Genomic DNA, 13,875 nt, shown 5'->3' with positions numbered 1-13,875 from the left:
TTGCATGCCTAACTTGAAGTATTTGCATGTTTTGGCATCATTGAGCATGATATTTCAGAGCTTATAGGGGTGCTACACTTCCATATTTTCCAGTGCTCCTTAGAGTTGTGCTTGTATGCCCCATTTGTGAGCCATTGCATGAGCTTCATGTAAATGCATTCCGAGCCACCATCCCAACACATTTTGGCCACTGATTTTGGCATGCTTGAGAGCTACCCATGTTAGTGTAAGTCCATCTCACCATGTTGTTGCATGCTTGTTTCATTTTGCATGTTGTTGTATGCTATACATGTCCACATGTTTAGGTTGTATGCCTATTGCATATTGCATGTTAACATACTCATGTTACATTAGATTTGTTGCATACTTGAGTTATTTGCATGTTTGCTTGCTTGCCTAGGTTGCATTGCATTGTGTGTGCATCCCTTGCCTCTTGATCAATCATGATAGAGGTTGAGGCCCTTTATGTGTTTTGTGCATTTCATTCCATATCGAGTTGCACACTTGGCTTCTTTGGCCATCATGCATTGAAATACGTGATCGATGGTCCGAGGGTCGAGAACTACATTCCCTTGAGTCTTAAACATGATAGGGAGGGTGGTTGTGCATACATTGCTTTGAAAATGCATTGCCATCCTCTGTTTGCCCTCTACTGCAGCAAAACAGGATTCTGCAAGAAGAAATGGCCGGTCGGCCATTTTCAGTGCCGGCCGGCCATGTATTGTTGGCAGAGAGCTCCACTTATGGCCGATGACGATTTTCCAATGGCCGGTGGCCTTTCTTTTTAGCCGGTGACCTTCCACAGTGCTCAGAAGGTGGTTCGGAAGCATCCTTGGGACTTGTGCAGTTCTCAGATGTGCAGAACAGTGTAAACAGAGGCAACATGTGGCATGGCAATGGGTTTCCGAGCAAGGCGAATCGAACATGCATCATCCCATCATTCCGAGGCAGGGCTGCGGCCACCTCCTTTTGTAATTAATTTGTTAATTAATTAAGGTTTTGTAATATTTAATTAGCTAGAGTAGTTAATTATTTATTTGGTTTGTATTATCCTTTTGGCCCCTCCGAGAGGGCGAATTTTGTAATAAACGTGCGTGTGTGTGATGCATGTCTTCCAACCCCACGTCTTTCTCTCTTTTACTTACCTGCTTTCAATGGCTAGTCTTACGGCACGTTTCAATTAGCATACTTATGGTAGCATGTTTGCATACATTCATTCGTATTGCACGCACCGGGCTTGGCGCATCATACTAATTGCATAGTATTTCAATTCCAACTTGAATACGTGTATCGAGTTGTCGCATTTCACATGTCATTCTTAGGGTAGCCGAGCCTATCTTAGTTGCATTTTGCATGTGTTGTATTAGCCATTGCTAACATGAACTAGAATCATGTATGATTACTAACTAGTTCCTTGTTTTGGCTCAGAGTACACTGTGAGTATTTATACTTTAGCATCTTGCATGTGTGTAAGTGTTAACATGACAGCATGCTTACCATGAGGCTATTTGCTTATGTGATATAACTGCTTGAATGCCTGTGGGTGAAGGTTGGATTGCTTGAATTGGGATAATTCATTAAAATCCGTGTTTTAGCCTACTTACAAGTAGCAAACTTCAAATCATTTTCCAAACAAACGGATATGCGATGCTTTGTTCCAAATTAGGCGATCTAGTCTATACTTGTTTTGTTGCGCGCATCACATAATAATTCTAGCTAATTAATCGGAATAAGACCGCATATGTTTTCAAAAACGAGATATCATGTTTAGTAGTGGCCGATCTTTGATCGGGCGAGCGGGAGTGCTCATAGTTGACCTTCCCTAATCGTACCCAAGTTCCCGAGCCGAGGCAACTTTGGTGATGACGGACACGTGGCCTTAGGCACGAGTCAGGGTTTCCTAAATTCTCCTAAAAATAAAATATTTACGTGGCGACTCTGTATCTGACAAAGCAGTCCATGTTTGGCACTTCTTTCTAAAAATCAGTTTTTCAAAACGATTTGCCGGATTTGGACTCTTTAATGATTCATCGGTCTTGCATTGCACTCTGCGAGATTAGATACAGGCCCGTGACATTGAGTCCGAACAGTAGTAAGCCCCAATGAACAAAACAGGATTCCCTTCTGGGACATTAGGGGACGTCTACAGCTGGTCTATTCGACCATAGGTTCTAATAGGATAGGTACTTCTACAGGATGTGCTATCACATTATCCTCTGGATTAGGTATTTCTACATCTACCTCCACACCTTCTTTCAGGCGTTCATTTTCTCCTTGTCTCCTACATCTAGCCATTTAAATATGTCCCACCGGGCATGCAAAAATATATGTTGGCTTTTTTGGCTTTCGAAGGTTAGTATTGTAATTTTAAGTGTACTAGCAAGAATCAATCAGTCCTCATAGAAGATTAATTGCCAACCAATTATCAGACGATTATGTTTTAGTTCTTTCAGTCTCAATGAAGAGGACTTTTACTGGTGGCTTGTTTAGGAGAATTTAGTAAACAACAATTAAGTGAAGAAAATCACAGAATTTCATTAAGTAAAAATGAAGAAACTTACAATGATATGACCTAGACTTGTAGAGGTTTACAGTAACAAGCTATTCAAAACTACTCCTATGAATGAAATGCAATACAGGAATTTGAAGTACAGAAATGTAAAGAACTGTAAAAACTGAAAAGGAAAATAAAGTAGATAAAACTGATTTTTTTATCTGAGTCTGGATCTCCCTTTCTGGGGCCTTTTCTGCTATTTATACTTCTCAATGATAACAGTCGAAGTGGACTCCTAACCGTCGAAATATCCCTCAATGATCGCTGATCATGCTTTCTCACGGTCAACTCCATTACGCTATATTTGCAGTTAGGCTTCCTTCATGATTTTGAATTTGAACCTTGTGAGTAACTGTTAGGGCACATTACCTTATATCCCTCGATCATTCCAGTGTTACGCAAACCCATTATTACCAATATGGGTTGACACGTGTCTAGGGCTGCAAATAAACCGAGCTGTTCATGAACAAGGTCGGTTCGGCTCGACTCGTTAAGGGCTCGACTCGGCTCGGCTCTCGAATATTAGGCTCGTTTAGTAAATGAGTCGAGCTCGAGCTCGCATAAGCTCGGCCCGTTTATGTTTATTTAAATTATATAATAAATATATTATTTAATTATTAAATAATATATAAATATATATAAAAATAATAATATAAATACATTTTTTATATATTAAATAATATAAATAATATTTTTTAAAAAATATTTATATTTAAATAATATAAACAATATTAAAAAAAATTATCGAGCCGAGCCGAGCCTAGCCGAGCCGAGCTCGAGTTTCATTAAAATTAACGAGCCAAGCCTAGCTCGAGTCCAGTTCCTTATCAAGCCGAGCTCGAACTCAATAAACGAGCTCAAAAAGTAAACGGGTCGAGCTCGAGCTCAGCAAAGCTCGGCTCGGCTTGGCTCGGTTCGTTTGCAGCCCTGCACGTGTCTGACTATGGTTGGCAATTTATATTACCTTCCCAAATTATCCTTCTCATGCCACGTATTGAATTGTGATTGACTTATATAATTTATACAGCCAACAGTTATGCTAGAGATCCTAAATAATTTATCAAATTTTTTACCAAACTTCTCATATAAATGTAGAACCTACAAAGATATAAATTTATATCGGTCCCACTCCATATAAGAAATTTGATAAAAAATTTAGTAAATCATTTGGTCCAGAGCATTTTCCTATAATTTATTTTGTTAAGCCTCCGTTTGGGAAGTAGGTAGACTTTTTGACTTTTTTAACTATTTTAGCCTGGGCTAAAAGACTTAGTTTGGGAAGGACTTTTTAACTTTTTTTTATGAAAAAATAGTGTAATAATTATAAATTAAATGTGATATTTTATTTGTTGTGCCTAGGAGATTTCATTGGCTGTGGTGATCATCACATGTTGGTCGTGCCAATCCCCAATGATTGGCAGGACGTGGGGTCAACATGCAATTTAAAAAAAGACCAGGGGTGTTTCTGATAATAAGACAAGTCAAACCGCGCAAAAAGGACCCCCGCCCCCCCCCAAAAAAAAAAAAAAAAAAAAAAAAAACATAAAATAAAATAAATTTCAATTTCAATCGACATCCACGCCCCTGGCCAAATTAAAAACAAAAGCTCATAATCATCATCATCAGGTCCAGCAAATCCTCGTCTCTTCTCTCTCACGTCACATCCTCTGCAAATTCAATCCCCAAATCTCACATCAAAGGTACATCTCTCTCTCTCTGGAAATTGTGACTCCCCTCTCTCCCTGTCTCTCTCTCTCACACACACACACAGCAAGTTTCAATGAAATTTTGACTTAGGGTTCGTATATCCCTAATATAATATGTACTCGTTTGTATATCTATGTATAATATTGTGTTTACCATTCAATTGTGGTTGGTAATTTTGGTTGATCGTTGCTTTGACTGATTCGAGGAAATTGAGCTTGAATTGTGTAATTTGTGCGGGGTTGTTGTGGTTATAATTTTTTGATTTTGGATTATTTAGAGTTTGATATGGAGTTGGTGTTTATCTTCAGGGGAAGCTGTATATGCAGGACTTTTGAAGTTTGAGTATGTTTTTGGTGAGGAATTGATTGGGAGTTGAGAAGATGTATCGGCCTGTGGCTGCCACCACTACCCGGGGTGGATTACCGACTGATAGTGGGGGGGATTCTGTGGTGACTCTGGACCAAGTTCCGCGTTGGATTGATTCCGAGTTCAGGTTTTCGTACGAGAATGAAGATCCCGCCTTTCCCAATTCCTACTTTCCGGACCACCCTTTAACTTCTCCAGCAGGGGCAGAGAGTAGTGGAAATGGAATGGTGTCCAGGTTTCCCATGGATCACGAAATCAACTCGAAGATTTATCTGTGGAGGGGCAACCCTTGGAATCTTGAGGTGGATGCTGTTGTTAACTCCACAAATGAGGTGATCAATAGTTACTTTGTAAAGCAGTGTTAGTTGTGCGAGTTGGTGCCGTCTCTAGGACGGTGTATTTACAATGATGGTTATGTGGTTGAATAAAATAAATGTCTATTTTTAGAAACTGACACCTTGAATTTCTATTCCTATCTTTATATGGAAAGGGATATGATTAGAAAGCCCGTTTGTGCATGTAGGCATGTTTAAATGTGCTACAAAAGGGTAAATCGTCGGCTGCTTGGTTCACCGAATTTGGTTATATGATAGAAGCATGAATGCAGCAGTTTAGGTTTCATTTCATGGGCTCTATAAGTTCTCTGAGCTTTTAAAACCCAAAGTTATGATTGTTCTCCTTGGACCTTGGAATCTTGAAGTTTATAGAAAGTTTGCGAACTTCCTTTAAGCACTTATTGCATGCAAAAATAAATGAGACCTTTGATCTTTTTTACGAAATTATGTGAGATTCTCTGGAAAATTTTGCCACCTAATTTCATGCAATACCAGCATTTTCATCCATTCTGGAATTCCAAATTCATCGAATTTAATTGAATCATAATCTATTTATCTGACTTTTCTTTAGGGATCACTAAATGCACCATAGGACCAGTTCCATTTCTTTCCAGCAGAACAAACAGTGAAATATTAAGTTTCAGTTCATGTTCACATTAACAGTGTCAGACTTAGATTACTAACATACGAATGCATGTGTTTTTTTTCTGAGTAATTTCTCAATTGGGTGGTTGACAGAACTTGGATGAAGCACACAGCAGCCCTGGTTTGCATGCTGCAGCTGGACCTGATCTTGCAGATGAATGTGCAACATTGGTAAGTTGTTAGTATATCAGAAGACTTTTTCAATCATTTTTTTCCCCTTGATCCTGTTTCTTTCATTTGTGGTTGTTATTTGGAGATGCATTTATTCTTTGGCATACCTGTGTATACTTGGTTTTGCAATATTGGTAAAAATATAGTTGTTACTCTTTTTGCAAATATAAAATTTACAACGAAAAAATGTGTCATAACATTCTCATTATAGTTAATTGAGAAGTACTTTTTTGATGAAACAATTTTTATTTTGGATCTAAAATGAAGCAAGTTGAATGAAGCTATTGTGATAGGTATTAAGATGGAACTTTATGGAAATAACTAATAAGAAATGTCAAAAGCTGAAAAGACTTGGTGTACTTTGTTTCTTCACAGGGTGGCTGTCGAACGGGGATGGCAAAAGTTACCAATGCATATGGCCTTCCTGCTAGGTGAGTGTAGTGGTTTAGCTTCCTCAAGTAATCTGCTTGTACTTATCTGACTAAATTTGCATATTTACATTAACAATGGAGAAAGCCAGTAATGCATTGAAGTATTGTATTAATGCGAAGCAGTAATTTATACCTTTTATGCTCTATTCATGCGCTTTGTTTGAGTACCAATTGCAACAACGACAAACTCAATTTGTGATAGTTTGAGATGCAAATTCATTGACTTAATACTGAATTGCATTTCTACTTTTGTTAGGAGGGTTATGCATACTGTGGGTCCCAAGTATGCTGTAAAGTATCATACCGCTGCAGAGAATGCTTTGAGTCACTGCTATCGGTCTTGCCTTGAACTTCTCATCGAGAATAGGCTTCAAAGGTTAGTTGGTAGACCCATGCCACACCCTTTTCTTTATTTTATCTTTGTTTTTCTGTTTGGTTTCATTTTTGTCAAACTGGAGTTTATTATCTTATACATATATCAATGCAGCATTGCTATGGGCTGCATATACACAGAAGCAAAAAATTATCCTCGTGAACCTGCTGCTCACGTGGCAATAAGTGAGATACGTCTTAGTTCGCTATTACGCTATTATGCTATTACAATTCTTCATCACGTGCTTGCGAGTGTGAAAATATTTCAGTTACTATCATTCTGTTTCAAATGACATCTTATCAAATTTCAGTTTGGAAAGTTAATTGTTTCTTGTTTCAATCGCTATGATCAAATTTATTCCCTCACCTTTTATTTATTTATTTAAATTTATCTAGGAACCGTGCGACGGTTTCTTGAGAGACACAGAGATGAAATAGTGGCTGTTGTTTTCTGTACTACGACGTCAGTTGATACTGAGATATATAAACGGTATGTCATTCTTGTTTTTTGTTTGTTCCATTAAAGCAATGTGGGTGTTTTACATTTTTGTATGTCAATATCAATACGAGACCTCTCTGGGTCTAATGGCATTTGACTGTTACAATTTTGTTTATTGTTGATTACTTGAATGTTGAAAATTCATGGATTATTCTCGCTTTATTCAAAATCTAGATTGCTTCCGCTTTATTTTCCTCGGGATAAACATGAAGAGGAAGTGGCCATGGCAAAGCTTCCTGCAGATGTTGGGGATGAAAACGGCGAGACAGTTATAGATGAACGTAAAATCAGAATAAAGCCTTTGCTCAATGTGAAAAAAACTGTTTCGAAACCTCTTCAAGCATCAATGGATCTTCCTGCCAGTGATGTTGGGTTGATGAAACGGTTGGTGAATTTAAAAGCTTAATATAAACTTATACACCTTAAGTGCTCTCTCTGTCACTCTCTGTCTCTCTTCTTTTATTCTCCTTTTTATTAAGATTGTTCGATTATGTAAATATTGGAATTGCCATAATTAAGCTGAATGTGTGTGCTTGTCGGTCAGCAATATGTTTCATAGTCCAATTTCCTATGCATTTTGTTCTATATGTTTACAAATTCTGATTGTTTACTATGGTACATAGAGTTGAGTACATGTATTGGGTGAGGATATGTGTCTTAAGTGTCAGATTCATCTAATCTTATGGCCAAGGACATGGGAACATGGCAAAATATTTGTATTTGTTGAAATATTTTTTTATTTTCTAGGGTAAAGTGGTGTTTACAAGGTGCCATAGAACATTTCAGGCATCATATGGGGTTATATGCATAGTTTCATGGTTAACTCGAATTACTAGACATGCTTGTTAGGTGAATGTCCAAGTATACATGTCAATCGCACATGTCATATTCTTCAAGTTTCAAGTGTAGGACACGGGGTACATCATACATTCAGAAGACTCCATTTAACATAAGTTGTTTCCAAGATTTCATTGTTGAGTATTGTGTTACAATTTGAGTAGTTTGGTCTAATGTTCCAATTTTTCCCCTATATAGAAATATAACGAGAAGGCCATAAGGAATATGGGTCTTGGTGGTGAGAATTAGATACAATTGGCTGTTGTCTAATAGAGAATATGGAATTTGTAGCCAAAGCCATCTACTGGAAACTTGGGATATGTTCAATAGAGTTGAGCTGATTCGGACGGCAACATTGTGCTGCTTATCATTATTATGATAAACTCATGCAGTCCTTTAATGAATCACCCTTCTCGTTTTCACTATTAAAGTTGAAGTAGTTTTGATGAGTTGGTAACCAAGGTTCAGACAGACATTTTACCCATCTTACAATAAGTTTCAAGATTCTGGTGATCTTGCTACATTTAGAAAGAGGTGCTTTGCTAAAAAGCTTGGCATGTCTAGTGATAGGTTTGAAAAATGAAAGCATCAAGAAAGAAACTAACATGAACAATGTGCAATATGAAGTGATGAATTCACCATGATAAATTTCATTAATTTTCATGGATAAATTAATTTTTTGAGAAATCTTGGATACCATTCTAGTTGAGGAACCATTCCAACCAAAGTGGGGCCCAGGGGCTTTTATATTTTATTTCTTTTGGGGCTTCCCTTCTACATGTTTATGTATATGATTGCATTGGAAAAGTTGGTGTAACATTTTCCAGATTAATTTTGGACTTACAACCCCATTGCTTCTCACCTAGATACCGAATAATGTAGTTATACACAACTTTTTGTTTTCTTTGTTCACTGATTAGTGTTTTTATTTATTTATTGTTTGCTGTGTATTTGTTTCTTAGAGAAGTAAAAGCTATTTTTATCACCGAAGCAGCAAAAGAAAGAAAAAAAAAAGTTGTTGCTATATATTATCAAGCACTTTGTTGTTAAACAAATTGATGTTATGTGGTTATGGGGTTTCCATATGCTTGCATATGTTTTGTCTTCCTCTGTTCCCTCTTTCTCTTTAAAATTCATTGTTCCCTTTCTTATCAACCTGACTTATTGGATGATTGTTCTGAACAGGAACTCATCATATTTGGATTCATATTTAGATCCTGCTTTCATGTCCCTGATTAAGGATCCAGATGAACGGCGGAAGGAACAATGGGAAAAAACTGCTCAAGCACAGAGTGGATGGAATTGTGCTAAAATGCTCGGATTTGGTGACCTTGGTGGGCCTCCAATGTCAGCTGCTGAAGAATACTCTATTCATTCTCGACATCTTGCTAAAGCAAATTCTGTTAACCTTTCTGAAATTGCGGAAATGAAAATTGTGTAAGCATATGTTGGCTGTCCTTTTTGTGGTAGTAGTAGAACACCTTCATTTTTGCATTTGCATTGATTTTCTCTATAATTCTTTGTAAAAAGAACAATTAATTCCAATTAAATCAACCCCCCCTCCCCCTCCCCCTCCCCCTCTAAAAAAAAAAAAAGAAAAAAAAAGGAGAAAGATAAAGAAAACTCCCACCAATCGTTGACTAGTGTTTTTTTTGTTGTTGTCAAAAACTTTAAAATTGTTAATTAGTTGAATTATTAAATATTAAGTGATGTTTAGATTTTTGGTGACAAGTGCATATCAAAGAAATTTTTTTTGTGACAAAAAGATCGCTTAAATATAAATAAATTTTCAGAAAAATGACAGGCACAAATTTTGAGGCTGTGTTCTCTTAAATAAAATTTTTCTTGACATCCTATCAAATTTGTAATATATCTCCCATTCTACTTTTTTTGTTACTCATAACTTGTATCATAATTTTTTCATATAATATGTGCCCATACGCCCACATGGAAGTTTTTTTTTCTTCTAAAAAATATAATGTTTGACTAATAGAACATGCAAAAGGTTGGTTTATAATGATTAGATTGTTAAGTTGTTTGAATGAATGTCTTATTCTTTTTAGATGCTTAGGTTTACCTAGCTTTTAGCATGTCTCTACTTAGCTGTCTTTATTTTGAAGCATAAAAAGTTATTCCATTAAAATTCTGAAGTACCATAAGATGAAAACCTTATTGTAAAGTCCTTGTCCTGCAAAAGTTCTTTTGAGTTTTCAAGCATCTGTTTTAAGCATGCGTAATATGGTGCATATGGAAAGCAAGTATTCATGTTGCCCTTTCTTTCTTTTTTCAGTTACCGCGGGGGGATTGATAGTGAGGGTCGTCCAGTGATGGTTGTTGTGGGAGCACATTTTTTGCTGCGATGTCTTGATCTGGAGCGATTTGTGCTTCACGTAGTAAAGGTGAAGGGACTACTTCCTGCCTCACTTGCACTGTTTGCAGTTGAATTTATTTTTCACGTCTTTTAAAGTGATCCTTGGCATTGGAACCTGCATGCTGCATGCTTTTCTTTGTGTTGCATTTGGTCTAAGAAGCACAGGCACTTTTACGAAGAAGGCGTTGTGTGTCCAACACTTCTTTAACGTGTCTTATTTAAGAATTTAAATTTCATAGTATTAAACACTTCACAAACACTTCAGTGACGTGACGCTTCTTAAACCCTCTAAACACGACCTATGTGATGAATTATTTCATAGTAACAATGTTCTCCATTCTTTGGAATGCAATTTGTACACTTTAAATATATTTTGAAAAATTTATAATACATCATGTGTATTTCAATGTTCGACAATTCTGTTAGAATGCAATTGTTATGTGAATGATATCTAAATGTTTAACATATGGAATATATGACTTTTAAATTTTAATTAGTGTTGTGTTTCTTTTATTTTCATTACCTTTGAATGAACTATTCTTATATTTGACATATAATAAATTTATAAAAATAAAAATAATAATAAAAAAATTAATGTAAAAAAGCATATTGTGTTCTGCATTTTTTGAAGATTGATGTGTTGGCATGTCGTGTGACTGTGTCTTTGCTATTAGCATTTGGTCTTAAACTCTGGTGGTTCATTGACTATGCTCTTTAGTATTGGCAATTAGAAGTAAGGGTAAATTGTTCTCAATTTTGAATTTCAGGAGTTTGAGCCCTTGATACAGAAGCCTTATTCCATTGTTTACTTCCACTCTGCAGCATCTTTACAGATGTAAGTATTGCATATTTCCCTAGTTGACTTTCACTTTGTAGTATCTTCAGTAAATTTGCTGCTTCTCTGATCAATAAGTCGTAAAGTACTTCTCTGCAATTCAAATGATGTGAGATAAGTAAAATTATTGGAATCGGCAAGAATCGTAGTTAAAATTTTCAGCTTTTTACTCTAAATAGAAGTGAAGGAAGGATAGTTTTGTTTTGTGGCTTTGTATGGCTCTAAATAAAGGTTTGCTTGCGTTTAAGAACTACTTGAATGAGTTTAGCTTTTTACTGCTGCTAATTGACACTCTTGGCTCCTGAGGTGATATTTTTGGACACATGACCAACATACATATTCTAATTCTTTATTTTAATTATTTTATTTGACCCCATTTGTGCATTAATGCAGTAGTGTCTCCCTAAATTTTAAACTAAATTAAATGGCAGCCCGTTGCATGAGATTCCCACCACTAAATCTTCTGGAAATAATGAATTCTGACACATGCTGAATTTTATTTTATTTTAATTTTTTCAAAAGTGGCATTATCTTGGTGGAGCTTTAGCAATTCATTTTTCCGCTCTAAATCTATTATTGTTTTGTTCACCTTTTGACTTCTGCATCTTGGAGTAAATAGGCAACCAGACCTTGGATGGATGAGGAAGTTACAACAAATACTTGGTCGCAAACACCAGCGTAACCTTCATGTATGTGATAGTGAATCGTTTATCCAATTGAAAATTTACATTTCTTTTATTTATTTTCTAAATTTATCCTCTCCCTTTGCAATGTAGGCAATTTATGTTCTTCACCCGACATTTGGACTAAAAGCTGCAATTTTTGCTCTGCAACTGTTTGTAGATAGTGTGGTATGTTGAGTCCTTGTTAATTAGTGTTTGGAGCATAAACCTAATTAACTTCTCTTTTAGGGAGCTTATTAAATTATTGAGAATTGACGTATAGGTATGGAAGAAAGTGGTATATGTTGATCGCCTTTTGCAGCTATTCAGATATGTTCCTCGTGAGCAGCTGACCATCCCCGACTTTGTGTTTCAGTTGAGTTTACAGTGCTATTCTGAAATTTTGTTCTTCTATTACCCTCCGTTTGTTTGGCAGAAAATATTTTTTGTATTTTTTGGCATTTGGTACGATTGAAAACGAGAGTCTTAACGGAAAATAAGCTTATTTGGGTAAAAATGGTTTTTTACTTTTGAAAGGTGGAAAACAAAAAATATTTTTCAAACTAAAATCTTACCACCTCCCCACCACTAACCTCCACCATCTCACCGCCACTAGCACATTAAGTTTCGAAGTCGCAACCAAAAATGTTTTTTTGCATTTTCTGCTATTTGGTACGACAGAAAATGAAATTTAACGGAAAATAAGTTTATTTGGGTGGAAAATGTTTTTTATTTTTGAAAGGTAGAAAGCGTTTTACGGTGACTAAAGTTTTACCGCCACTAACACCAGCACTAGCACATGAAGTTTCAAAGTCGCAATTGAACATCAGAAATTTTTTTCTATGGAAAATATTTTTTCTCAAATTCTTGAAAACATTTTTTGTCAAAATAAACAGAGCATTCATTTAATCAAAAGATTCTGATTTGAGGCTACCCTATTATTTTTGTTGTTGTCCAACTTGTTGATCCTTGCTAGAAGATTGATTCTGTGATCAAACATTGGTTCCATACTATCTTTTGTTATTTGGACAACAGTTTTGCTCTGCAGTGATGCTGAACAAAATGTCAACAAAATTTTCATTCCGAGTTTTCAATTTATGTGTCGATGCAGGCATGATTTGGAAGTGAATGGAGGGAAGGGCCTAATTGTGGATCCTAGAACAAAATATGTATATCCTCGAACATAGTTTTATTGCGATTCAAAATTGGAGCAAGTGTTTGAGCTGGTCTTCATGATTGCGTTTTCTTCATTTCTATGCATTTTTTTTTTTTTTTTTCATTTCTTCCCATTTTATTGTCTAAAGGTATCGGGGTTATATGTGTTTTTATTTATAAACAAGTCAGCTTTCATTTTATTTAATTTTCTCAAAATTTAGAATTTTTTTATTTTTGAAAATATTTCCGGATGAATGTTCTGTATAATGTTTGCAGATGGAAATAAAGCAGCAGCTTCTTTTTTCCTCTCCTGAAATTTCTTGTGCCTTGGATGAGTCAATAATAATATATATTTGTATGCATTGAGCATTAGTGATGGATTATGGAGTCATCTATTCTTAAATTTGAAGTTTATACCTGTTTTTTTCCGAGCAATAGAACCACCCTTCCAAACTAACGATATTATCCCATTGGCCCCGACCGGAGTTTTTGTAATTACTAGGAGGTGTATTCTGTCTCACTCAAGTATAATATTTTTATTTTATCTTTTTTGTCTTTAAAAATAAAATAGATGACAAGTATATTTTTAAAAATATATCATCATATTTTTAGATAAATAAAATAAAATATAAATGTTATAATTATTGAATTGATTTAATTTTTTTACACGATTGATGTATATAGGGAGTAATAAAATGAAAGATTTTAATTATTGAAATAGAATTAATGATTCGAATTATTGAAATAGGATTTATGAAAGAGAGTGAGAAACTGTTGAACTATTTTTGTATTGGATAAAGATTGGTAGCTCGAGGATATCCCCCCGAATCCCCCTAAAGCCCAAAACGACGTCGTTTTGGGCTTTAGGTTTTTTTTTTTTTTTTTTTTTCTTTTTTTCCGCCATTTTTGAACGCAAAGCAGAGGAAGAGGGAGAG

At 35.7% G+C, this 13,875-nt stretch overlaps 1 protein-coding gene across 3 annotated transcripts; it reads left to right on the top strand.

The window, feature by feature from the left end:
* The first annotated feature begins 4,027 nt into the window (after positions 1 to 4,027).
* On the top strand, positions 4,028 to 13,256 carry LOC114309542 (uncharacterized). 3 transcript variants are annotated; one of them, XM_028255289.2, is made up of 15 exons: positions 4,028 to 4,254; positions 4,570 to 4,959; positions 5,701 to 5,778; positions 6,154 to 6,209; positions 6,466 to 6,585; positions 6,697 to 6,767; positions 6,978 to 7,071; positions 7,255 to 7,464; positions 9,103 to 9,354; positions 10,208 to 10,316; positions 11,056 to 11,123; positions 11,743 to 11,812; positions 11,900 to 11,974; positions 12,069 to 12,160; positions 12,897 to 13,256. In XM_028255289.2, the coding sequence occupies exons 2-15, from the start codon at positions 4,642 to 4,644 to the stop codon at positions 12,970 to 12,972; spliced, it is 1,689 nt and encodes a 562-aa protein (XP_028111090.2). In that variant the 5' UTR covers positions 4,028 to 4,254; positions 4,570 to 4,641; the 3' UTR covers positions 12,973 to 13,256. The 3 variants fall into 3 exon arrangements, 2 of the variants coding, with proteins under 2 accessions (XP_028111090.2, XP_028111091.2); XR_003645788.2 differs by having other exon boundaries at positions 4,099 to 4,254; positions 11,736 to 11,812; XM_028255290.2 differs by having other exon boundaries at positions 4,245 to 4,352.
* The last annotated feature ends 619 nt before the right edge of the window (positions 13,257 to 13,875 follow it).

This window comes from Camellia sinensis, chromosome 5, assembly GCF_055761805.1.
Source record: "Camellia sinensis isolate YWXY chromosome 5, ASM5576180v1, whole genome shotgun sequence".
In the NCBI taxonomy this organism is placed as follows: domain Eukaryota; kingdom Viridiplantae; phylum Streptophyta; class Magnoliopsida; order Ericales; family Theaceae; genus Camellia; species Camellia sinensis.
Note: the sequence above shows the minus strand (reverse complement) of the source record. Positions and strands in the feature narration are given on the sequence as shown.